Genomic DNA, 26,333 nt, shown 5'->3' on the forward strand with positions numbered 1-26,333 from the left:
GTTAGTCAAATATTAAAATGATGTAGTCAGACATATTTACCAGAAAGAAGCCATTGTGCTGTGATGTCTCTTTGTAACGGTTCTTTTTATCCTGCAGACGACGGCAGCACATACGAACAAACATGCAACAGAAGTTAAAACATTTTGTTAAAATGAAGATAAGTGTCAAGATAAGAGATGTACATATAAGTAGAGCTGAGTCTGGAATTCTGATAAGAGTCTGGAACAGTGATTGAATTAACAAGTTTGACACAAGACAAAGTGCAGCTCCCAAGTGATATTGGCCAAGTACAAAAAATGGCTATTTACAGCAGTGACAACCACATTCTAGCGTGTCTGAAACCTCTGTCAATGCCGGTTTACCAAAAACTGACGACATTACTTTGTCTCTAGCTACTACTATTACTTTGGACCAAAATAGCTGACATCAAATGGATAAAACAGCTGGAATAGATGTTTCTTGTTTACAGCTGTCAGACAGTAAAGCATTGCAATGTCAACCACCATGGGTTCTGGAGTGACTACTTTATTCTGTACTGTACACACAACAGAAAAATGCTAAACTTAAAATGCTATTAACCATTTAATCACGCATTGTCAGAATAGAAAAATAAACACCTGTTCTCATAGAGTTACATTAATATATCTAAATCATTTTTACGTGGCTCTTTGTACGTATTGCGGCAGTTTCCTGGCAAAATGAACATAAGAGGCACTAAAACAATGACTTTTATTCACTTCCACACAAATCACAAGTAAAACAGCAGATTATGAGTTCATAAACAGATGTTTTGCCTTGTTTCTCACACAATACAATCTTATGACATCTAAACACTTAATATAGTGCAGGACTTGTAAGGCGTTTTTGTGGGTATGTGGGTAGGACATATTGATAGGATTTTGGTTTTGGCGACATAGATCTGGCTGTTGCAGAGTAAGTACAAAAATGTGCTACTCCTAGAACATAAAAAGACATGCTGAGTTAAGCATGTGGACAAGCTATTGATTGGCTACAGAAATCAAGTTCAAATAACCTATCAGCTTGCATCATATTGTTATATTGTGGGGTGTCTGTGGCTCAGGTTGTGGGGCGGCTGTGGCTCAAGTGGTAGAGCGAGTCGGCCACTAATTGCAGGGTTGGCGGTTCGATTCCAGGCCCACATGGCTCCACATGCCAAAGTGTCCTTGGGCAAGATACTGAACCCCAAATTGCTCCGAATGGTAGGCTAGTGCCTTGCATGGCAACTCTACTGTCATTGGTGTGTGAATGGGTGAATGAGACGCAGTGTAAAGCGTTTTGAATACCGCTACGGTTAAAAAGGCGTTATATAAGTGCAGACCATTTAAAACCTTTGAGTAGAAACAACACCTAAATTTGAGTCAAGTGTACTCAACTTTCATGTTACTGTGCTGGACTAAACTAAAAGTTTTATGTGCTAGCCGTTTCCACAAAAAATTTATGTAGATTGAGCAATTTGGGATTTACAGTGTAGAGTTTCATGCCTCAACTTTAGTCATTTACAAGGTAATTCAATTGTCATCAAATTTGAGCATACGGTAGCTCAGCTGATAGAGCGTTGCACTTGCAATGCAAAGGACCCGGTTTACGAGTCCTGAAGAGCATGCAAGTGGACACTTGAGCCGAAAATGTCATAGAACCACCACAAAATGATGGTTGCTCAAGCGATTGTGTTTTTTATCTCACAATTTTATAACAATATCGGTTAGGTTTAGGCTTATGGTTTAGGGTAGGGATGTAGGTTTTGTTGATTTCAAACTTAATAGAGCATTAACCTTAAAAACCTCTGTGCGGGAAAATATTTAACTCACTTTTAGCGAAACACTGAACATTGTACCTTCAATGTATGTATGTAAACCACATAATATAATTTTGCAAAAATGCCGCCATAGTCACCTAATTTTCATGAGATCAAGCTGCAGAATATATTGATTACTTCAACTTTAAAAGTGAGGAGAAAATGCTTTCACTATCCATTGTTGGTGACGTCAAAGGTGTTGTATCCAATCAAAATCTATGGTATTTTGGAGCAAATGCATCTGTCACTTGGTAAACAATTGGTAGCCCATATCGATTAGCCAAATTAGGCAGTTCCTCAAAGACCATAAACAGTACTAAATGTATAAGATAACATGGCCTAGACCAAATTGTGACTTGCTCCATCATTTTGAGTCGCATTGGCCCAGAATCGCATTCTGAATTTCATGCACAAAAGTAAAAAGGGTGGTATAAGCTTTTCTATCAAGCTAACAAACTATGGACATTGTATAACATTTTTCTAAGGTAAATCTATAAAGTTAAGTGAAGGTTTTTGATATCATTGGTGCCTTCCCACGGTTGAAAAACTGATTTGCAAATACATGAGAGACGATAATTTCAGCCAATGACAGTGTCTTTCAACGTCCCATCAGATATTCATTCATGTGTTTTTTGAGTTGTAATTTTGAAGTTAAGAGGAGCACTGATCAAAGGAGAGACACTTTATACAGTGCTTCCATCTGAATTGACAGCAGCACAATTTGATACATCACATTAAAGAGCAAAACAAATTTGATGTTTGAATTGCATGATACCATTGACATAATTTGAAAGCAGAGATTTTGTATGATCTGAAACAACAGAAAACAAAAAACAGTCAAAAATCAATTACGACTCATTTTGATGGAGAATGGCACAATTAAATATGGGTTCGGGGGTTGGTATTGTTTTGGGTCACAACTTGAAGTTCACTGTAAAATCTTGGTCCTTTGCAGTGTGTACATGGCCAATCTCTTATGCAAAATGTTTAAGGAAATATGTATCTGGTGTTGTAGCAAATTATTCACAAACACTTTTAAATAAAGAAGTCATGATAAACCAAAACATTGTGAAAAACATATTGTGCAAACTAAAAAACACTGACATCCAAGAGAGGCAACCATCCTACCTTAAACTCCTTTTCAATGTTGGCCAGCTTAGCGAGTTCATTGCTGAGCTCAAGAGCGGTCAGTATAGGGTCTTCGTTGGAGAGTGAGAGGTACGCTGGGCTCGCCAGTCCACGGTACGCATTCATCCTGGACCGCGAGTGGCTGAACGAGTCTTTCATTTGCTTCTCTGTGCAATCGGCGCATTTGCAGAAGTAGTCGTGCGGCCTTTCGATCTTGGCTCCTTTCAAAAGCAACATGTGCACCACCTCATACTTCTGGCAGTGGGCGGCCAAGATTATGGGCGTGATATCGGGAGAGAATCGTGTGCCATCCTCATCGTAAGAATAGAAGTCATCCTCCTGCAACTCACAGGGGCTGTGAGTCAGTCGCTCTGCACCTGCAAAGGATGGGTGACCCAGCAGGGCTTCTACGATACGCACGTAACCTTTGGAAATAGCCAACAGGAGCGCATCCCCAACACGGGCCAGGTTGTCTCGCTGCAAGAGCAGCTCGGTGACCTCCAGGTGCTCATTGCCAACGGCCAACTGTAGTCCAGTCTGTCCCATATAGTCGACGCAGTTCACATTGAGCATGGAGGGCTCTTCCAGCATCTTACGGACCACCGGTATGTTGCCATACTCCGCTGCATCCAGGAAGCGTTCTTCTTCTGCCGTAAGACTGCTGCCATGGGCATTGAACAGGAAAGCTGGCCCACGAACTGCCTGACGACGACCCTTTTCTCGTGGTAGAGTCATCCTGCGATGGAGAAAAGTATCCGAGACTTTCCTGCAAGTGGAAACATAAAACAAGTAATTTTACCTTTTGTACATTACAATCAGACCATATCTTTTAAAGAAAAGATTGTACTGCAGCTACAAAAACGAAGCAAATGTAAACACAACACTTTATTTAAATTAGGACTTCAAGTGGAAGTAACATTCTCTGCTCTTGGCTACTTGGTTATATCTTCTATCAGTCTTTGACAAACATTCAACAGGTGACCCCTGACTGAAAGCTTGAAAAATGATGTATCATTAGGGAAATTCTCCCAGAGGGAAGGAAAGGAGAAGGTGTTTCAGGGCAGAGGGTCCTGCTGATGGTGAGATCGCATTCTGGCATTAAATAGCTTTTTATGAAACACAACAAATGTCAGAAATGGACAAGAGATGTGTGTCTTGTTACAGTGACGTCTGTGCCTAAATCAAGCTGACTCACATTTAGTAAGCATTCTAGGCCTACAGGACAGAAGATCATCAACAGTAATCGAGAGTGAATTAGGTTTTGCTTTATTAAAGATGCAGTAAGTGATGTTAGCCATTCTGGAACTTCAGAATCAGTCCAAAAGGGCATAAATATTGATCTGTTTCTCACCCAAACCTATCATATAATTTCTAAAGATGTATGGATTTAACCACTGGAGTCGTGTGGATTACTTTAAAGGCCCGTTCACACCAAGAAAGATACTATAACTATAACGATAAATATAACCATAAAGAGGAAGTTCAACCTGTCACCAGTGCTGCTGAAACAGTTCTACTCAGCAGTCATTGAGTCTGTCCTCTGCACTCCAATAACTGTCTGGTTTGGTGCAGCTACGAAATCAGACATCAGAAGACTACAAAGGACAGTTCGGTCTGCTGAGAGGATTATTGGTTGCCCCCTACCCCCCCCCCTTCAAAAACTATACACTTCCAGAGTGAGGAAAATCACTCTGGATACCACTCACCCTGCCCACTACCTTTTTGAACTGTTGCCTTCTGGCCGGCGCTTCAGAGCTCTGAACACCAGAACCGTCAGACACAGGAACAGTTTTTTCCCTCAGGCCATCCATCTAATGAACAATTAAATTGCCCCATTGAGCAATAATTATGTGCAATACACAGTTTAATTTTAATTTATATTATCCAACATATCCACTTCTGCCATTACTTACATTGCTCTGTACAAAATATACTGTTTTTTGTTCTTTATATAACAGATTGTATTAGATTTGCACTACGTGTGTATGTGGGTATGTATGAAGGTGAGTATATGTACGTATATGTATAATTATTTATTTTGTGTTCTTTTTTTGTTTTTAATTACCCATGTCTTGCTGCTGTTTTTGGTATTGTTTATATTGTTTTAGACTGGAAGCTCCTGTCACCAAGACAAATTCCTTGTATGTGTAAGCATACTTGGCAATAAAGCTGATTCTGATTCTGATTATTCATCATAAAATTCTAACTGTTAAAGAATAGGGAAGTCAACATCACAACTCAAATGATACCAAAGAGGTACAAAAATGTTTGGATCACTTCAAACTTCTGGCCACAATTTACTTGCATTGTATGGAACAACAGAGATATTCTTCAAAAAATCTTTGTTTGTGTTCAGTAGAAGAAAGTCATGGATGTGCCACAGGATGATCAGAGATGGAGCAGACAGCAAACATCTCAATGTTTTTTAAGTTAAAAAAAAACTGTACCAGAATGGAAATTCACAAATGACAAACTACAGTAACTGACAACTGCTTATGAAGCTGAATGTGTTTTGTAATGTGTACTTGAATGATTTGCTTTAACTATGCCACTCTTCAATAGAAAGCACTCTACAAAGCTGTATAAAGGTCCTAGATCAAATATTAATTTCAGAACTTGTGCATTCTAGAGTTTTTTTTTTATCTACTGATTTTGGGATATTTGTGTTTTCCTCAACAATTTAAACAACTGTGCGATTCTTTGAACACAGTGTAAGTCTCATATAAAAATAGGGCTACTAAACATTAGATCTCTTTCTACCAAAGCACTAATTGTCAATTAAATGATTACAGATCATAGATTGGATGCGCTGTTTGACTGAAACCTGGCTTAAACCGGATGAATATATTAGTTTAAATGAATCTACTCCCCCAGGTTATTGTTACAAACATGAGCCTCGTCTGAAGGGTCGAGGAGGAGGTGTTGCTACAATTTACAGTGAAGTTTTTGGTGTTACTCAGAGGACAGGATATAAATGTAAGTCTTTTGAACTAATAATGCTTAATGTGACACCATTAAAATAAAAATATAAATGGCTGATATAAATAACGTGTCAAATATAAATAAAAAATCTCTGTCGTCTTTTACCCTTGCTACAATGTATAGATCACCCGGGCCTTATTCTGATTTCCTTATCAGATCTTGTTGTTACTGTAGATGGAGCCTTAATTGTTGGTGACTTCAACATTCACGTAGATAATGAAAATGATACATTGGGATTAGCATTTATTGATATTCTCAACTCTCTTGGAGTCAGACAATATGTAACAGGACCAACTCATCGCCATAATCATACGCTAGATTTAATTCTTTCATATGGAGTTGATGTTGATAATCTAGAAATTCTGCAGCAGAGCGATGACAACTCTGATCATTACCTCGTCTCTTGTATGCTGCAATCAACTAATGTTACTCAATTTACACCATGCTGTCATTCAGGTAGAACTATTCTTTCGACAAGAAAAATAGCTTCACAAATAATCTTCCAGATCTACCGCATACACTCAATAAACCCCAAAGCCCAGATGAACTTGATGAAATAACAAAAAATATATATGCAGTCTTCTCTAGCACACTTGATATTGTCGCCCCACTTCGATTAAAAATAGAAATAAGCCCTGCACCATGGTACAATGATCACACTCATGCTCTCAAGAGAGCAGCTCGGAAAATGGACCGCATGTGGAAAAATACAAAATTAGAAGTATTTCGTGGTGCATGGAAGGATAGTGTCTGTAGCTACAGACAGGCACTAAAAACTGCCAGTTCAGCATATTTTAGTAAACTCTAAATAGTTTTAGAAAATAACCACAACAATCCTAGATGTTTATTCAGTACTGTGGCTAAATTGGTTAGGAATAAAGCTTCAGCAGAACCAGATATTACGTCACAGCTCAAGAGTAATGACTTCATGAATTTCTTTACAGATAAAATTGGAATTATGCAATCATCTGTCATTGCACCTCAGAAAACAGTGCCTAATAATTTTCCTCATGTGCAACTTCAGTCTTTCTCTGTCATAGGTCATGAAGAGCTAACAAAACTTATCGAAACATCAAAAGCCACAACTTTGTTTGTTAGATCCTATACCAACTAAGCTCTTAAAAGAGGTATCTCCTGTAATCTCAGAACCTCTTCTTAATATTATTAACTCCTTGCTATGCTTAGGACATGTCCCAAGAAACTTTAAAATGGTAATTATCAAACCGCTTATTAAGAAGCCACAACTTCATCCTGGAGAACTTGCTAATTATAGACCGATTTCAAATCTCCCGTTTATGTCAAAAATACTAGAAAAGGAAGTATCCTCCCAAATATGTTCATTTCTACAGAGAAATAGTATATATGAAGAATATATACAGAGACTGCACTTATCAGAGTTACAAATGACTTGCTCTTATCATCTGATCGCGTATGCATTTCTCTTCTAGTGCTTTTAGATCTTAGTGCTGCATTCGACACGATAGATCACGACATTCTCTTGAATAGGCTGGAGAATTATGTTTATGTAATTTGTGGAGTTGCATTAGCATGGTTTAGGTCATATTTAGCAGGCCACTACCATTTTGTTTATGTAAATGAGGAATTGTCAAACCAAACAAAAGTAAAATATGGAGTGCCACAGGGATCCGTTTTAGAGCCTCTGCTTTTCTCTTTGTATATGCTTCCCCTGGGAGATATTATCAGGAATCATGGAATAAGTTTTCACTGCTATGCTGACGATACACAACTTTATATTTCTTCAAAACCTGATGAGATATCACAATTCTCTAAATTAGCAGAGTGTATCAATGAAATAAAAGATTGGATGGCCAGAAATTTCCTTCTACTCAATTCTGACAAAACAGAGGTACTAATTATTGGACCAAAAAACCGCTAAAATATAATTTGACTCTAGATGGATGTACTGTTACATCATCTTCAACAGCGAAGAACTTAGGTGTTATATTTGATACTAATCTGTCCTTTGAAAATCAAATGACCAATGTTTGTAGAACAGCATTCTTCCACCTAAGAAATATTGCTAAATTAAGGCACATGCTCTCTGTTGCTGATGCTGAAAAACGAATTCATGTGTTCATGACCTCAAGACTAGATAATTGTAATGCATTACTGGGAGGATGTCCAGCAAGATCAATAAATAAAATTAAATTGGTTCAAAATGCAGCAGCCAGAGTGCTAACAAGAACCAAGAAATATGATCATATTAGCCCCATTTTATCATCGTTACATTGGCTACCTGTTAAATTCCGTATTAATTTTAAAATTCTGTTAACTACGTACAAAGCTTTGAATGGTCTAGCTCCACAGTACTTAAGTGATCTTCTACCACGCTATTGTCAGGGATCAATCAAGCTTGTTTCAGTCCACCACTCAAAGATCACTCTCTCCAGAATATTAAACACACACACCTGTTCATCATCAATTACCTCATCAACCAGCTCATAAGAACTCTCACTGTGATTTCAGTCTTTGTCAAGCCTCCAACAGGAACAGACTGCTCTTCTTGTATCCTGAAAACCCTGTTGGCTCTGAACTGCCTGAGAATTCTGTTTCCTTGCCTGACTCAAACTAACCCTTTGTGATATTGTTCTGCCATCTCCAGATCTCCCATCCGATTCATGAGAGCCCATGTTCGAGATTTGATCAAGTTACTCCGATCATTCCTAGTAGAGAGAAAGGATTAACGAACTGAGACTGAGTGATTATACTACTATTGAAGTTATCTGGATTACCTATTGTTCTCCGTGCACCAAGCGATCTTCACTATATCTGCACCTGAAAATTCACCGTATACTCATCTTACACTATTGTCACCTGAATAAAGCTGTAGTCGAATCACTTACCTCCGATCTCCTGGTCTCTATCCTGACAGCTATATTCCAACACGTTCATTAAGATCGCAAAATTCTGGCCTGTTAATAGTTCCTAGAATATCAAAATCCACAAAAGGAGGTAGATCCTTTGCATATTTGGCTCCTAAACTATGGAATAGTCTCCCTAACACTGTTCGAGATGCAGACACACTCTCTCAGTTTAAGTCTAGACTAAGACTCATCTATTTAGCCAACCCACAATTAGGCTGCTTTAGTTGGGTCTGCTGCAACCAGAACCAGAAACATTGAGCATGATCTCTAACTCTGCAATAAATGTAATGGCATCTATGCTAATATTATTTTATTTGTTTCCATGTCTCAACCTCGGTACTCCTATCCTGAGGTCACCAGAACCAGCTGGATCCAGCTCCATTCCTGCTTCGTGTTGGACTCCATTGCTACGTGTCACTGAATGATGATGACTAAATGCAGCCGGTGCCAGCCTAACATCACTTCAGTCTATTATGATAAGACTTCAGAGGATGAATTGGTGCCAACTCCAACCTGAATCACCTCGGTCTATTGATGGACTACGATCATGAAATGAAATGCATAGACTAACTATTGCCAACAAAAGCCTTCATCAGCCAATTAACAAGGACAATTGCATCTATGTGAACTTCTGCAGTTAATCCAGGATGGACTTCAAAGATATTGGTCATTTATCTTACAGTTCAAACACAGTTGATGTTTAAACACTGACCCTTAACACTTACTTAGTTTAATAATTTTAAACCATGACTTTAACTATACATAAGTAATATTTACATTATATTCATGATGTTAGTCAGAGGGGAACTGGCGCCCACAGTGTGTCTGGTTTCTCCCAAGGTTATTTTTCTCCATTAATCTACATCTTATGGAGTTTTGTGTTCCTTGCCACAGTCGCCTTCAGCTGCTCACTGGAGTTATTAATACAACTATTATTTAATTATTTTTAAACACGATTAAGAATCGTATTTTATCTAATTACACAATGATGATTCATCGACTTTATAGACATTACAGTTTTATCGTCTGTTAATGCTGATCTTCTGTAAAGCTGCTTTGAAACGATGTGTGTTGTGAAAGGCTCTATACAAATAAAATTGACTTGACTTGACAGTGGGGCGGCCCACGGGTACACAGGGAGAGAGTGCCGCCACCCTGTGTGCGGATATCGCATCACTTCTTCACAAGGGTGAAATAGAGCCTATCCCTCCAGCCGAGATGAGGAAAGGGTTCTACTTCTTACATCATCGTGCCAAAGAAAGTGGGTTGCGGCCAATCTTGGACCTGCAAGTGCTGAAACGGGCCTTACACAGACTCCTGTTCAAGATGCTGACACAGAAACACATTGTGACGTGCGTCAGGCAATTGGTTCGAGGCGGTAGACCTGAAGGACACGTACTTTCACATCTCGGTTATACCTAGACACAGACCCTTCCTATGGTTTGCTTTCGATGGCCGGGCATATCAGTACAAGTTCCTCCTCTTCGCCCTGTCCCCTTGCACCTTCACGAAAGTCGCAGAGATAGCTCTTGCCCCGTTAAGGGAAGTGGGCGTCCGCATACTCAACTACCTCAATGACTGGCTGATTCTAGCACACTCTCGAGAGTGTAGAAAAAACTCTGTGAAGAAAAAACATTGAGAGAAAAGGCAGCGGTTGCCGCTATTTATGCCGCTTCCCCCCCTCAGGGATGTGGGGAACTACATGACGTCTTTTAGGGCATTGGGGGAGGTTACGTGCAGTCTGATGCATTTTTGTAACACGCTCCAGACAGAAGTTCACTGAGACAGAGATGGCAGAAAGCGCATCCTGTATGAATTTCTTAATTTTACAAAACCACAATGTTTTGCAGTTATTGTGAGTGAATACAAATAAAAGTAAACCCTTTATAGTTTCGAATGATGTCTTACTCTTATCTGTATAATCAAAAATGGCAGAGTATTTCTTTCTGCTGTTATCAGGGAAAAAGTCAGGTGATTGCGCCAGTGCCTCCGGTGACCACAGAGGATGGACTATGTTATCAATATAAAAAACTGGTGCAATTCAAATATTGAATTTTGGGGGCATTTACGACCCTGCACGATGCTATTTTGAGCCAATACCTGTTTAGCTTGCTTGTTGTTAAGCTTAATGGAGATCTTAATGGAGTTCTGCTGGCTCAAGGGAGATTTTTTTGTGGTTTAATTTTACAGCAGTGGTAAACAATGCCAAGGGCCAAATTTAAATCAAAACTAAAATATAAATAAAAAATAAGAAATGACTTACAAAAAGGGCACTTATCTAGTGAAAGAGGGCCTGTACTTGACCACCACTAGACTGCCTGCCTGAGTTTTATCGACAGTTGGAGGCGGCACAAAATTTGACAGTGGAGGCCACCTCATAATTCTCTATGCAGGAAAAACCCTGACGAGGTCAAATCTGCCTTACTCTTATCTTAAGATTTCCTTACTAAAACTTGCTCTTAGCAGTTTTGTGAATAGGGTTTAAGCAAAAACTCCTAGCTAGGAAATCTTTGGAGAACTCCTAGTGGTAAGATAAAAGTCTTTGTGAATATGGGGGCCCTGGTGCACAAACTCTCAATGATGATACTTTTATCAGCTAATTATATAGACCCAAAGAGCTTACCTTACCCTAAAACACCTGAATCTGACAAATGACCGAAAATGGCTGCTCTGAATTGTGGTGTGAATTAATAAGAAAGTGTTTTAATTTGGTTACATTTCATGTAGTCCAATCAGCACACAAAATTTACTACTGAAAATGCTTTTATTTGATTGGTTGTTTGGTTGCAGAAAAAAAAAATGGTGTTCACGTTCAAACCGACAAACACCGGTATTACTGCTGGTTGGACGCTAGGTGGTACTATGAGGTAATTTTCGTTGAGCAGGGTTAGGATAGAGCCAACACAAATAAAGCAAGACACCTTTTTACTAAATTCAAATGAAACTGGAAAACAATTAATTACAACTAAAATTAGTTTTGTTCAACTTTTTGAAAAATGCCTTTACAACATTTGTGAAGGGTAACATCTCCCTGGCAAAGAACCTGCTTCATCCATGCATTCTCTACTGCTTTGGTATTTTGTTGTCCAGGAAAATACATCATATGTGTGAATAAATAATTTTTTTCCTTACATCTGCAACCCCCGGGCTGAGGGATCAGTGAATATATTTGCTTTAGTGATTTTGACGGTAAATGGAAAGGTGGTTACTTATAAGTAAGCACCTTTCCATTTACCGTCAAGCAAGTATCCGTCTAGACATGCAGGCAGAAAAATATTTACACAAATTAAGACATAAAATGAATTAGAAATGTCAAAATAATAATATATAATGATAATAATAATCACTGATATATAAATCATGGTTTGAGGTGAACGTGTTTATGTATTATTTTGTTTTAATCACAGATGTATAGGCTAGAGAGTTGTGGTCACAATGAACTGCTCTGTGGAAATAAAACCAACTGAACTCAAAGCACCTCCAGAGCTCAGATGTCTGAGGTCATTTGCAGCACTCATAGACGATACTGTTCTTGCAAAAACAAAAAATTATAATAATAATTCAGAAGAAAGAAGCAAAGAAAGTGTGAGAACCTTTTACATGCGTGTTCCATGAGACTGCATGCCTCTGTACAAATATACATGTGTATAGACGGCTTTCTGTCATCTGTTATTAATAATATAATAAAGTGAGTTTATTTTACACTAGAAGCGCCGAGCCACTGTAACCTACGAATAGCTCGAATTCAGAGGTCAGATGACCAGCTAGTCTTCAGACAGGGACACTGCTACTGACACATAATGATCGCAAGATGGCGCCTCCTGCGCGTAGCCAATGGATTGATCTTAAAATGTCACTGTGAGTTAGGCAGAAGTTAGTCTATTAATGCTTATAGACTGAATTTATGTACATTCTCTAAGGTTGATCCAGATCCATTTGTCCTGGCAACATTGTCTTACAATTATTTTAGTATATGCTCCTATATTTAGTTTGTTTAATTTAATTCTCGTTTGGCATAAATTACGTTGTGATTGAAGGCTTGTAACTGTAGGAGAGTGAGTTTATATTTATATTCATTTTTCGCAAAGGCGTGCTTTGTCTTGCAATAAAAATTATTATAATATAATCAATAATAATTGTAGTGTATATAGTATAAATAATAACAATAATAATTTTAGTGCTGTTATTCGTAATTTAATTGTTGAATTCCTGACAGCTTAACATGTATTTACATGGAAATAAGCTGAAATAAAAGATTTATTTTCTGTGCATGCGTTTACACATGCTATTGAATCAGTAATTTGAACTGTGAATGTTGAGATGTTTGTAACTCCACCATATACATGTCCAACATCCCAACCCCCTCACACACACACACACAATGGATTGCTAATTTGGGCATTCAGATTCCAAGGCACTAACATCTCACAGGACCTGAAGTGGGAGACACTCTTTGACTCCATTGTGAAAACAGCACATGGTGTATAAGTGTCATTGTTTTGAGTGTGTAGTTTACAATAAAGACATGAGCGGCTGCATTTTTACCATCTTTCAGACTGTGCCTGTGTACATGGGGGCATCTCTCGTCTGATTTGAATTATTGTGCCAACAATGGTGGTTTTGTTCACCAAAAGACTGTTTGCCAGTTACAACGAGGTGAACATCGTTACATTTCTTCCCTTTCCCAGGAAAGGCTCGACCAGATTAGGGTGACCAGACATCCCGAAAAATTCGGGACAGTCCCGAAATCCAAGCAGTTGTCCCGAATCCCGAATCCTGCCCTAATTGTCCCGAAAATTAGAACAAAGTCTCAAGAGCAGACTCTCGAGTAGTTATAGTGTGATAGAATATTAAAAATTGCTCATTGCCATCCTGCAGCCAGCTCCTGTCGGCTGCTCATTGCAACCATAGACAGTAAAAGAACGTAGAGAGCTGCAGTAGGCTACGTAGACTATGTAGGCGGCAAGGCGCAAATTTCATTCATTCATTCATTCAATCTTGAAATGGAGCCTCAGGCTGGTGTCCCGGGACCCGATGAACACGTAGCTAAAAAGCTAAAAGGTCTCTGCAGGTATCGGGAGGACTGGGTAGGGAAATACCCCTGGATTACTGCTGTTTTATGTGGTGCTAACAAAGCTTTTGTAATGTATGTAGGAAGGAGTTTGGTATTTCGCACGGGGGGGAGTGTGACGTCAGGCTGCGTGCTAGCAGCAAACTACATATAACTAACAACACAACTGTACAGACCAACACTTTGGTCTCATCCTTCTTTAGACGGGAGGATGATTCTATGTATAATAAAATAGCTGCTGCTGAGCTGACCTCTGTGTTCCACTGTGTGACCCACCAACAGTCATACAGATCACTTGACTGTGCTATAAAATTAATGCCAAAACTGTACTCCGACTCGGCTATAGCTAAACACATCTGCTGCGGTCGCACAAAAGCAGAAGCACTTGTCACAAACATACTGGCACCGCTCGCGTCTGTCTTCTCCCAGAGCCTTGAGTCAAAGGACATGTATTTTTCTATTGCAACTGATGCCTCCAATAAAGGCAATGTGAAAACATTCCCCATCTCAGTAAGATTCTGGACCCCCGAGCAAGGTATCCAAAACAGGGTTCTGGATTTCTTTGAACAGGCAGCCGAGAGCTCAGATGATGTCACAGACACCTTACTGCAAAAGTTAGAAGAACAAAATCTCAGCATTCATAACGTATCGGCCTTCTCAGCTGACAATGCGGCTGTGAATTACGGCAGAAAGCACTCAATTTACCAAAATCTAAAACAACACAACAGCAAGATCCTGCCAGCAAACTGCCCAGCTCACATAATACATAATGCCGTAAAACGTGCAAGCAATGTGCTGAAAACTGATGTAGATTCTATAGTGATTAAATCATTTAATCATTTTAGCTGTTCTGCCAAGAGAGTCGCAACCCTCAAAGAAATGTTTGAATTTGCTGACATGGACTACCTTACCTTGTTGCGCCACGTCCCGACACGCTAGTTGAGCCTGCTCCCTGCAATTGACAGACTAATCAACACCTGGCCAGCTGTGCAGAGCTACTTCTTGTCGCTGGGAGGCGAAGAGTGCCCCCGTGTCATCTGGGATGCTCTCCGGGGTAACGAGCATGGAGAGGAAGATGAATGCAGCGAGTTGCAGGTCACTCTCTTCTTTTTGCAAAATGTTCTAAAGATTTTCTCTGGTGCTGTGCTGAGTCTTGAGTGACAATCTCACCTCAGTTGAAGTCTACGTGCTGATGAACGGCCTCCGAACCAAACTCCAGCAGCGCAAAAAAGATGCTTTCTTCGGAGCAAAAGTTGACCGTGTCTTCGCGTCCTCTGTTACATTTAGGGTTGACAGGCTCCGTGAAGAATTTATCAGCTTCTATGATACCGCGGAGCAATACCTGGAGAAATGGTTCAACTTCTCCGAAACTGGGCACCTGTTCAACCTCCAGTGTTTCAACCTTAAGGAAAGGCAAAACATAAGCTACCAGCAATTGACCACAGTTGTATCCGCCCTTCAAATGGATGAGGATCTTGACATGGATGAGCTCTACAACGAGAATTGTGCTCTGCAGGATGTCTTGCCAAAACTGGCGATACACAGCCACCCTGTAGGTGAGCTTTGGGCACAAGCGCTAAAGAGCAGGTCTGCATTCCCGCAGTATTCTAAGCTGCTGTCCTTCGTCCTGAGCATTCCCGTGAGCAATGCTTACTCAGAGCGGGTGTTTTCCATCATGAAAGGTGCCTGGACTGATGTTAGAAACAGATGTTCAATTAACCTGGTCCACAGCGAAATTAAAATAAAAATGAATTTACAAATGAGCTGTGGAGAATTCCACAAATTCATAATGGGAAAGCCAAAGCCGAGAGTGTTGGCAGCAGTGAAATCCTCTGCGAAATATGTCAGTGCCGCCGGGCCTCCAGCGCAACCCAGTCTGAGGAGGTATAGCGTAGTGCATTTTCACCTTTGTTGTTTCTGTTATTCTATACGCACAAAGAAATACAACCTTTCTGTTCCCTTTTTATGTTATAGAGTAGATGAAGAGAGCGCAAGTTGCAGCCGTGAGGCCAGGGAAAGTGCACGTGCAGGCAGCTATGAGGAGGAGTGATTTGATTGGATGTTGCTGTTAAAGCGCAGTCATTGTGTTTGTTTCATAATGAGACTTGAGTTCATGATTTTAATGATTTTTAGGCCTATTTGTAATTTCAGGTTTAGCCTACATGACAGTTCAGTTTTGGAATTAAAATAGTAAATAATTTTGGTGCGGAGTTTTGAAATGCATGCTCAAAAAAGTCACAAGGAGTGATTTGATTGGATGTTGCTGATGTTAACCTGTTAACCTTTGCCAGAGCGCCAGCGCACGGAAGAGTTTTTTTCCCCCACAAGTTTAATGTTTATGAATAGATTTAACGTGAAAGAACATCATTAATCTTGGCAAACTATATATCATTTTAAAGGTGTAAGCCTCAAGCATCGATGATAGAGCTCTGTTTTTCGATGAAAAGCTTATAACGAATGTATTTCTTGCATTTATGTAAGCAGTACAGATCAAAACACACGTAATCAAAAACGGAGTACATACCAGTAGTGTCGTAATAACGAGCCACAAACGCATCCACTGCTAAAAGTTCCAGATTGAATGGAAAGGTGAGGGTCCACTGAATAACATCCCATAGAGCATTTTTAGTCCAAAGAAACAATAACGTTGTAACATCGATGGTTATTCCTTTGTTTACATCGAAGTTTCTTCAGGGTGAAGTATCATACTTGTCGGTTATGCAATAAAATTATGCATAAAAACAGACTCCCGGTAGCCGAACGTTATATGGGTGTGTTGCTTAGAGTGTAATGAACAAATTAAGACCGCACACACACACACAAATACAAAGATAGGCAATATATAGGTCAAAATATCCAAACACTGCGGTCAGTTTTTTGACGCCATGATATGCTGATCCTATTATTTTGTCTTTACAACGAAAGCCAATGAAAGAATTGAAATTATATGACTGATAGAAAATGTAGCCAAGCAGTGCACGATTCCAACGATACCCGGAAGTCTAAATTCCTCGCGAACAAGATGTTTTTTTATTTATTTGAATCAGCCACTCTCTATTGAGGAGCTAACCTGCGATGTAGGCTGTGACCACACCCCGCCATTTGACAACAAACAAGCCATAGTAAAAAGACGGTTCCCCAGTCAACATCTGTTTTCGCGTCTTACTTACTGGACGGATTATCTCATCAAATGGATCGTCAAAAGAAGTTTTTTTCTGCTGAAGATGTTTTATTTGCGATCACTCGAAGCAGCGATGACGAAATTGAGGAGAGTGAAGACAGCGTCGAGGGTGATATGCTTGAGGACGGAAAAGATGGTCCAATTTTACATCGGTGAGTTGCTATGTAACATGCACACATTATACGTGTCTAAACGACTGCCCATCAGTTTGATTGTATGGACGACCTTTAGTATGAATGCTGTCTAAACGACTGCCCATCAGTTTGATTGTTGATTTATGAATGCTGTCTAAACGACTGCCCATCAGTTTGATTGTTGATTTATGAATGCTGTCTAAACGACTGCCCATCAGTTTGATTGTTGATTTATGAATGCTGTCTAAACGACTGCCCATCAGTTTGATTGTTGATTGAATGGCCAGCCACATAAAAACTATACAGAATTATTTACTTGACATGGGGTTCTAATTATCTTTCCATTCTTTCCCATGCAACAGCTGTGTGGATTATTTTATAATTGAAAAAGCATGGAACAGTGTATATGATGACTAAAATAGCTTGCAGTACCCTTCATAACATTTGGTCATTAGGTTGCTTTTTGAGGTATCCAAGGAGGCTTCTTGGTACCTGGACATAGTCTTGGAAAAATATTGCAGAAATCTCATTTTTCATAATATCTTCCTCAAATGTGAAATATAAACTGATGAGACTTGTGGCTTTCAATCGATTACCTAACTGGATTCATCCAGGTTTGTTTTCATTTATTTTTTCATAAAATAATGCAATGTTACTTGCAGTACAAATTATCTTCAAGACACTTTAAATTCTATAAATGTTTGTCTGTGTAAGTTTTTTCAACTTTTACATTTGGGTAATAAACTCCAAAGTGTCTTCTTTTTAAATATGTCTAAATTGTGCATGTAGAGCAAATTGTTCAGTAACTACAATTATTTTAGTTTGGGGATGTCATTTCTGGGGATGTGCCTCACAGCAGGGAAGGGAGAAAGAGAACTGACATAGTCTTGGAAAAAAGCTTGCAGGAACCCCATTTTTCATTATATCTTCCTCAAATTTGAAATATAAACTGATGAGACTTGTGGCTTTCAATCCTTTACCTAATTGGATTTGTACATGAAATAATAAAACATTTTTTGAAGTTCACATTATTTATGAGGCACTTCAACTTTTATAACTTTTTATTTGTTTGAGCATTATCAACTCTGATTTATTGTTAGTAGAGTGCCAAGTGTCTTCTTTCCAAAGAGACCTTAATTGTGCCTGTGGTACACTGGTCTCAGGAGCTATATTTATTTTAATTCAGGTATGTCATTTTCAGCTGAGAGCCCCTGAGTGGGGGTGCAGGTTAACAGGTTATTAAAGCGTGTTTGTTTTATTTGTTTCATGATGACACTTGAGTTCAATGTTTTTTTTTATTTGTATTTCCGTGTTTACATGACAGACAGTCATTTCATTCCATTGAATTCCTCAATAAATAATTTTGCCCAGATTTTTGAAATTCATTAACCCCCCCCCATTTTACCAATTCTGATCTGGTCACCCTAGACCAGATGCATGACAAAATTGTCGGATAACCACTGACCAGCCTACTGTTGTCTTTCCCTAGATAGGGATGTGCATTCAGCATGTATTTTGTTTCAACATCAGCGGCCACCCAGAATTTTATGCCAAATTTGTCCGGTTTATTGGCCATGTACTGTGTGAAACGAGCGCCTTGGTAGGGAACAGTTGTTCATCAACTGTTATGTTCTCACCGGGCGTGTATGAAGCAATGCTGTTTTTCAAAAATGTGTCAAATATCTCAAATATCATGGCAAATCTATCTGTCATAAGGCGGGCAGCTCTCGTGTTCTTGTCATCAAAGCGCAGATAGCACATGATATCTCAGAATTTCTGTCGCAACATTGTCTCTTTGAAAAAGGAGTGTCCAAATATATTAGACCAAAAGTCACACAATCTCATGCTTTTGCCTCCCATAACACCTCTCAAATAAACAAGAACTACACAGTGAGCTTCAGGCAATCTGTGGCTACTTTAGCTCTCGATACATAATAGATCATAATAGCACCCCCCACTTATCAGCTTACTTGTCAATTGCCCTCAAATAATTTTCGATGCGTCATTATATATTGAATAGGTCAAATTTGCATGCATATTTATCACCTTAGCATGTTTGCAAATTGATCTCATATTTCAATACATGGTTCATTAGTATGCATTATAGATACACTGTATATATATATATATATATATATATATATATATATATATATATATATATATATATATATATGCACTATAGGCATTTATAGGCCAACTTTTTGTATACATATATATATATATATATATATATATATATATATATATATATATATATATATATATATATATATATATATATACATATACATATTCAGATAATTAAAATGCTTTACATTCCTGTCCCGAAATTTACATCTTTCCCATGACTGAGGTACAGCTCCCACGCCACTCTCAACATCAAGGCAATCCTCATGTGCATACCATCCATTGGCACAATGGACAGTTTACCATCACGTCCCGTGTTTATGATTCTGAGTATCTGGACTTGTCCAGTGACCGCTGTGAAAGGACAGCTGACAACATAGGAAAGTCTGTGTGACAGCTTGGAGAGACAGCTGACTGGAGGGAATAGTCCCCACTGGGGCTGTCATGGGCTAGCTACCCATGGCGGCAGTCTCCGACACTGTTTCAGTTTGTTGGAGACACCCGTCAAATGCTACAGAAAGTGAACAAAGGAACATACCCCCAGAGCCTGCGAGAGCGGGGGCGCAAGATGGCTCATTGACTGACAGCATGGTTACAGACCCAGGAACGGACATGACTATGAGCAAGAACACGGCACATGAGACAACCACAGCAGCAGCTGGACACTCTCTTCAAGTGTGCACCTGTGGCTGGGCAAAAAAAACATCATACAGGGGTTGAGGACCCACCAAGGCAAAGAGAGGGTGCTTGAGAGAGCAGAAACAATGGCCTCGCGATTGACCAGTACTTCTTACTGAAGCAACCAGTCAAATCAGTCGATTGAAGCACAGCTGACGGGATAAAAACCACAGTTCAGCAGAGCATCAGCACCATTGTCACTGAGGATGATAAAACAAGCACAGAAATGCCGGTGGAGGTACCCACTCAACCACAGAGACCTCCCAAGGAGGAAAAGATCAAAGGGCACAGACCGAGTGTGAAGTGGCCCAAAGCTGTTGAAAAGACAGAGTGGGAAATAGTCAACAACGATCTGACAAAAATCCTGGAGCAACAAGTGGGCACAGCAGAGAAAAAGCTGGAAAGGATGGGTGACATCATCTACCACTACGGAGAAGAGGGCTTTGGAGTAAACACAAGGAGAAGTGACAAAGCAATACCAGCACCAGTCAAATCCAGGAGGCAGCAGGAGATAGAAATGCTGGTCAGAGAGAGAAGGCACCTGAGAAAGCAGTGGAAGAAGGCCTCTGATGCAGAGAGAGAGGGTCTCATGCTACTTCAGGGGGACATTAAGTGTCGGTTGGCAACCTTGCGAAGAGCAGAGAACCTGAGGAAACTTCGCAAGAAGAAGGAACACACAAGAACAAGGTTCTACAAAAACCCCTTCAAGTTCGTTAAAGATCTCTTCGCTAAGGAAAAAAGCGGAATCCTGAAAATTCCAAAGCAGGAACTGGAAGAACATCTGGAAAAGGTCAACCATGACCCAAAAAGGCATGAACAAATAGTTATCCCACATGACATCCCACCTATTCAACCTCCTGAATTCAATCTGGAGACTGGCCCTCCAAAATGGAAGGAAGTAGAGAGTACAGTACGGCGCGCAAGATCAGCATCAGCCCCTGGGCCGAATGGAGTACCGTATAAGCTCTACAAGAACGCACCAGATGTTCTACGCTATCTTTGGAGGCTCATGAGTATAGTGTGGCAGAAGGGAATAATACCTAAGGTGTGGTGAAGGGCTGGAGGGGTGCTGATTCCCAAGGAGAAGGATGCAACAGACATTAGTCAATTCCGGCCAATCTGCCTTCTCAACGTTGAGGGAAAATCCTTTTTCAGCATGATAGCACGGAGGTTATCCACCTACCTGGAGAAGAACAAGTACATTGACACATCCGTACAGAAGGCCGGCATTCCTGGGTTCTCTGGTTGCTTGGAGCATACCAGCATGATCTGGCACCAGATCCAAGCGGCGAAGAAAGACAAGAGAGACATCCATGTCATCTTCCTTGACCTGGCCAATGCCTTTGGATCAGTTCCCCATAACCTCCTCTGGGAATCCTTCAAATTCTTCCATGTTCCATCATCCGTCACTAGTCTAGTAAAAGCCTACTTCGAAGACCTGCAACTGTGCTTTACAACAGCTGACTTTACAACATCATGGCAGTGCGTAGAAGTAGGCATCATGGCAGGCTGTACAATCTCACCCCTGGCCTTCACAATGGCCATGGAGGTCATCATCAGGGCCTCAAGATGGGTGGTGGGGGGTGAGCGAACTAAGAACGGGATTCACCTTCCACCTATCCGAGCATACATGGATGACATGACCACCCTGACCACTACTGCAGCATGTGCCAGGCAGCTACTTGGAAAACTGCAGGAGAACATCAAGTGGGCCCGGATGAAAATCAAACCGAACAAGTCATGAAGCATCTCAATAGTTAAGGGACAGCTTAAAGATGTGAAGTTCTGCATTGGTGATGACCCAATACCAACAGTGTCTGAGCAACCTGTCAAAAGCTTGGGTAGATGGTACAATGCAAGCCTCAGGGACAAAGACCAAGTGCAGCAAGTAAGGCAGGAAATTACCAACAGTCTAAAAAACATCAACAGTACCCTTCTGCCAGGGAAGCTCAAGCTCTGGTGCCTGCAATTTGGACTTCTCCCTCGGGTAATGTGGCCACTCACTATTTATGAGCTCCCAATAACAACTGTGGAGAAGATGGAGCGAACCATGACTTCATACGTGAAGAAATGGCTCGGCGTCCCACGCTGTCTGACTAACATCAGCCTCTACGGCAAAGGGGTCCTTGAACTTCCTATCACAATCCTCACTGAAGAGTACAAGTGCTCTAAAGTGAGACTCCAGATGACTTTGAAGGACTCCAGAGACCAGACCATCAGCAATGCCGTTCCACCTCTGTTAACTGGACGGAAATGGACACCATCTGATGCGGTGCAGCAAGCTACGTCAGCCCTGAGGCACAGCGATATTGTAGGGCACGTCCAGTTGGGAAGAGGTGGCCTTGGCCTTACGACAAACAAGCCAACTTGGCGTAGTGCCTCAACATCAGAGAGGAGGAACATGGTGGCTGAGGAGGTGCGCCATCAGGAGGAGGCGGAAAGAAGTGCAAAGGCTGTCTCTCTTGCCAAGCAGGGACAATGGATGAGGTGGGAAGGCCTGGAGAGGAGAAAGCTTAGCTGGAAGGAGCTCTGGGAAATAGAGGCAAGCAACATCAGCTTCATCATCAGAGCCACCTATGATGTGCTCCCATCTCCAAAAAACCTCCACCAGTGGTATGGCGAGGACCCAACCTGTGCCCTCTGCCCAACTCCAGCGACTCTTAAGCACATCTTGGTCGGTTGTAAGACCAGCCTCACACAAGGTCGTTACACCTGGAGACACAACCAGGTCCTCAAGAGTCTGGCAGCAGCTCTTGAGAGCCAGAGGAATGCCACCAACTCCTTGCCCCTGAGAGCAATCAAGTCCATCACAGCCCCAACCTTCATCCGAGAGGGACAGAAAAAGCCCAACCATCCCCCTACCAAACCAGAAGCTGGACAGCTAGCCATGGCCCGGGACTGGAAGATGCTAGTCGATATAGGCCAGCAACTAATCTTTCCACCTGAAATTGCAGTCACCACCCTTAGGCCAGACTTGGTTCTCTGGTCCCCTTCATTGAAGTCTGTTTACATCACTGAGCTCACAGTCCCATGGGAGAATTCAACAGATGAGGCCTATGAACGCAAGAAACTGCGCTATATAGAACTGGCAGCAGATGCTCAACAACAAGGATGGAAAGCAAAAGTCTATCCGGTTGAAGTGGGATGCAGAGGTTTTGTGGCTTTTTCTACCATCAGACTGCTGAAAGACCTTGGCATCCGTGGACAGGCTCTGCGACAAACAATTAGATCAGTCTCTGAAGCGGCTGAAAGAAGCAGCCAGTGGATATGGATTAAAAGGAAGGACCCTTGTTGGGCTCAAAAAGCATCAACATGACCCACTCACTAATCCCCCCACCCTATAACCCACTTGAGAACCCAGGTCACAACCCTCCATGAGGAGGCTGAAGGTATGCGGTCAGCCTTATGCTTGACTCAGGGAAGAGGACGCCTCCTGCCTTGCATAGTCCTAATTTTCATGATTGGGCATGGGACACAAGCTCAGGTTTGATCACCCTGTAGCTGGCCACCTTTGATGAGGGTGTCTAGTGTTGAAAGGCCGAAACACCCCCTGATTCAAAGGTACATTACTGATGATGTGTCCCGAAATTTACATCTTTCCCATGACTGAGGTACAGCTCCTACGCCACTCTCAACATCAAGGCAAACCTCATGTGCATACCATCCATTGGCACAATGGACAGTTTACCATCACGTCCCGTGTTTATGATTCTGTAGCAGAAGAGTTAATCATTGATAAGACAATACAAAAAGCGGCTTTAGAATACAATGTATTGTTTACTACCATATTATTGATCATAAGTCAATTATTGGTACACAGTTCACAGCAATCCATTTCACAAGTGAATTTGTCAATCAGTTGGAGATTTATTATGAGGGCTTGTTTAAGGACCTGTCTATTTACACCTACGTCAGACGTCTCGGGTGTCTTGCGTCATAAACATAAAATGTTTAGGTCACTGTGTCAAGTTAAATATAGTTTAATACTCAATCTTTAAACACATCTTGAGATCCCTTAGATCGCATTTGCGCTCCTTCGAGTGTTTTGAACGCAAGAACGTAACGCATGTTTGTGTTGTTCTGCCTACTGAAGTGTTTTCTTCACTGTATAAACTGTGTTGCTCATACAGCTGAAAATTCACTTACTGCCCTCTGGAGTAAACAGGTGGTACTACAAGCTTGCATTTCTTAGGAATCTTCCTTATTATGGTCCGCGGGCATGCGATTAATTGCGTTAATTTTTGTCGCTTAATAACTAAAAATGAATCGCACTGAATTAACGCGTTAAATCGACAGCCCTAATATATATATATATATATATATATATATATATATATATATATATATATATATATATATATATATATATTATATATACAGACACACATCAGCAACAGCATTAAAAACACCTGACACATATTGTGTAGGTCCCACTCGTGCTACCAAAACAGTGCCAAACTGCATGATTGGTGCCAGATGGGCTGGTTTGAGAATTTCTGTAACTGCTGATCTCCTGGTATATTCACGTGCAACAGTCTCTAAAGTGTATAAAGAATGGTGTGAAAAACAAAATAACAACCAGTGAGTGGCAGTTCTGTAGATTAAAATTGCTTGTTGATAATAGAAGTCAACAGAGAATGGCCAGACTGGTTCGAGCTGACAGAAAGGCTATGGTAACTCAGATAACCACTCTGTACAATTGTAGTGAGCAGAATAGCATCTCAGAATGCACAACATGTGAAACCTTGAGGTGGATGGGCTACAACATCAGAAGATCACGTTGGGTTCCACTTCTGTCAGCCAAGAACAGAAAGCTGAGGCTGTAAGAGATCTTTACTGACACAGAATCGATGTTATTTGTGGTGTGTATGTCAGTGTATTGTCTCCGGACACATTGCAAATGTTCCACCCAATTCCAACCAGTGTTTAGAACTCACACAGAGCTAAAGGTAATCCAAATTGTAATTAAAAAAATTACATTACTGATTGCCATTTTAGTCATGTAATTTGTAGTCTGGATTGCAATTCAGAAGTAATCTACCCAGCACTGTATTAAGACTATATAGAAGTAGAAAAAAAACACAAAATGAAACAATATTTTAAAGACATCATTGGCTTTTCTTTATGAAACCCTGTTAATTGAAGCCGCTGACAGACGTTTCAAAAATAAATATTCTTCATTGGCGGTAATACATGACGATTTTTTACTGAAGATAATATCGTTGTTATATCTACCTATGAGACATTTTATGTGTGAAAAGGAACGTTATAACTATATCTTAAACTTTTTTTAATGAAAATGAACTATTTTCCTGACATGTTTAGGTACTATACTGCCCAAACAGTACGACCAAATACATTTCTCTCAGTTATTAGAGTATAAACACTCACATGTTGTAGCGGTAATATCCCGATGAATCGCTCACTGTATTGACGGATTTCATGTGATGTGCGTCCACACCGCCGTTCTCCTCTTTCCAGCACTGTTCATCTTCATCCTCCGAGAACGAGACGCTTTTGCGATGTTTAGACGCTTTAGTGGACATACAGACAGAGGCTGTGAGAGCTGCTCCAGGAATCCAGTGCTGCTTGCCCGCGGAAAGTGACACAGGAAGCGCACACTCCAGCATCAGCACCAGTTTCACTGTGTGTGTGTGTGTGTGTGTGTGTGTGTGTGTGTGTGTGTGTGTGCGCGCGCGCGTGTGTGTGTGCGAACAGAGAGAGAGAGAGAGAGAGAGAGAGAGAGAGAGAGAGAGAGAGAGAGAGAAAACAGCAGCCCTGCCCCACATCCAACACCAAAAAACTTGATCATTCAGTCTGCAGCCCTCAATGATAAACACTGCAAAGGGAGGTCAGGAGGTACTGGTGGCATCTTAGCAGTGTGTGCTAAATAATGTGTGTGTGTGCCTGCGTGTGTGCCTGCGTGTGTGTGGTTTTCGGACAAAATATCTCCTTGGGGACATCCTTGAAGGAAAAAATTATTAATGTTTTTTTTTTTTACCCTTTGATGCACAGATTTATACAGTATATACATATATATATATATATATATATATATATATATATATATATATATATATATATATATATATATATATATTACTTCTACTACAAAACAGGAATAGAATCATTAATCTTTTCTTTATCAAGTAGTGCATTATCAGAGAGTGATAATATAGTATAGGCCAGGGCCAGCCCAAGCCTTTATGGGGCCCTAAGCAGAATTTGATTTGGGGGCCCCTCGGTGCCGCCAATATGATTGAATATTGTCAATGCTTGATTATTCGCACACTATAAATCTAACACACAACTGTATTAGTTGTAGCT

General features: G+C 40.5%; 1 protein-coding gene across 1 annotated transcript in view; it reads right to left on the reverse strand.

Moving 5' to 3' along the window:
* The window catches only part of LOC127659534 (short transient receptor potential channel 3-like), a 96,990-nt gene extending 71,438 nt beyond the window's left edge, over positions 1 to 25,552 (reverse strand). Inside the window, exons 1-3 of the mRNA XM_052149398.1 lie at positions 25,398 to 25,552; positions 2,946 to 3,711; positions 41 to 91 (exon numbers count right to left, since the gene is read on the reverse strand). Of these exons, the coding sequence (XP_052005358.1) occupies positions 41 to 91; positions 2,946 to 3,711; positions 25,398 to 25,552 (972 nt within the window). The remainder of the gene's footprint in view (positions 1 to 40; positions 92 to 2,945; positions 3,712 to 25,397) is intronic.
* Between the last annotated feature and the right edge of the window lie 781 nt (positions 25,553 to 26,333).

The sequence above is a fragment of the Xyrauchen texanus genome, chromosome 19 (genome assembly GCF_025860055.1).
Source record: "Xyrauchen texanus isolate HMW12.3.18 chromosome 19, RBS_HiC_50CHRs, whole genome shotgun sequence".
Lineage (NCBI taxonomy): Eukaryota > Metazoa > Chordata > Actinopteri > Cypriniformes > Catostomidae > Xyrauchen > Xyrauchen texanus.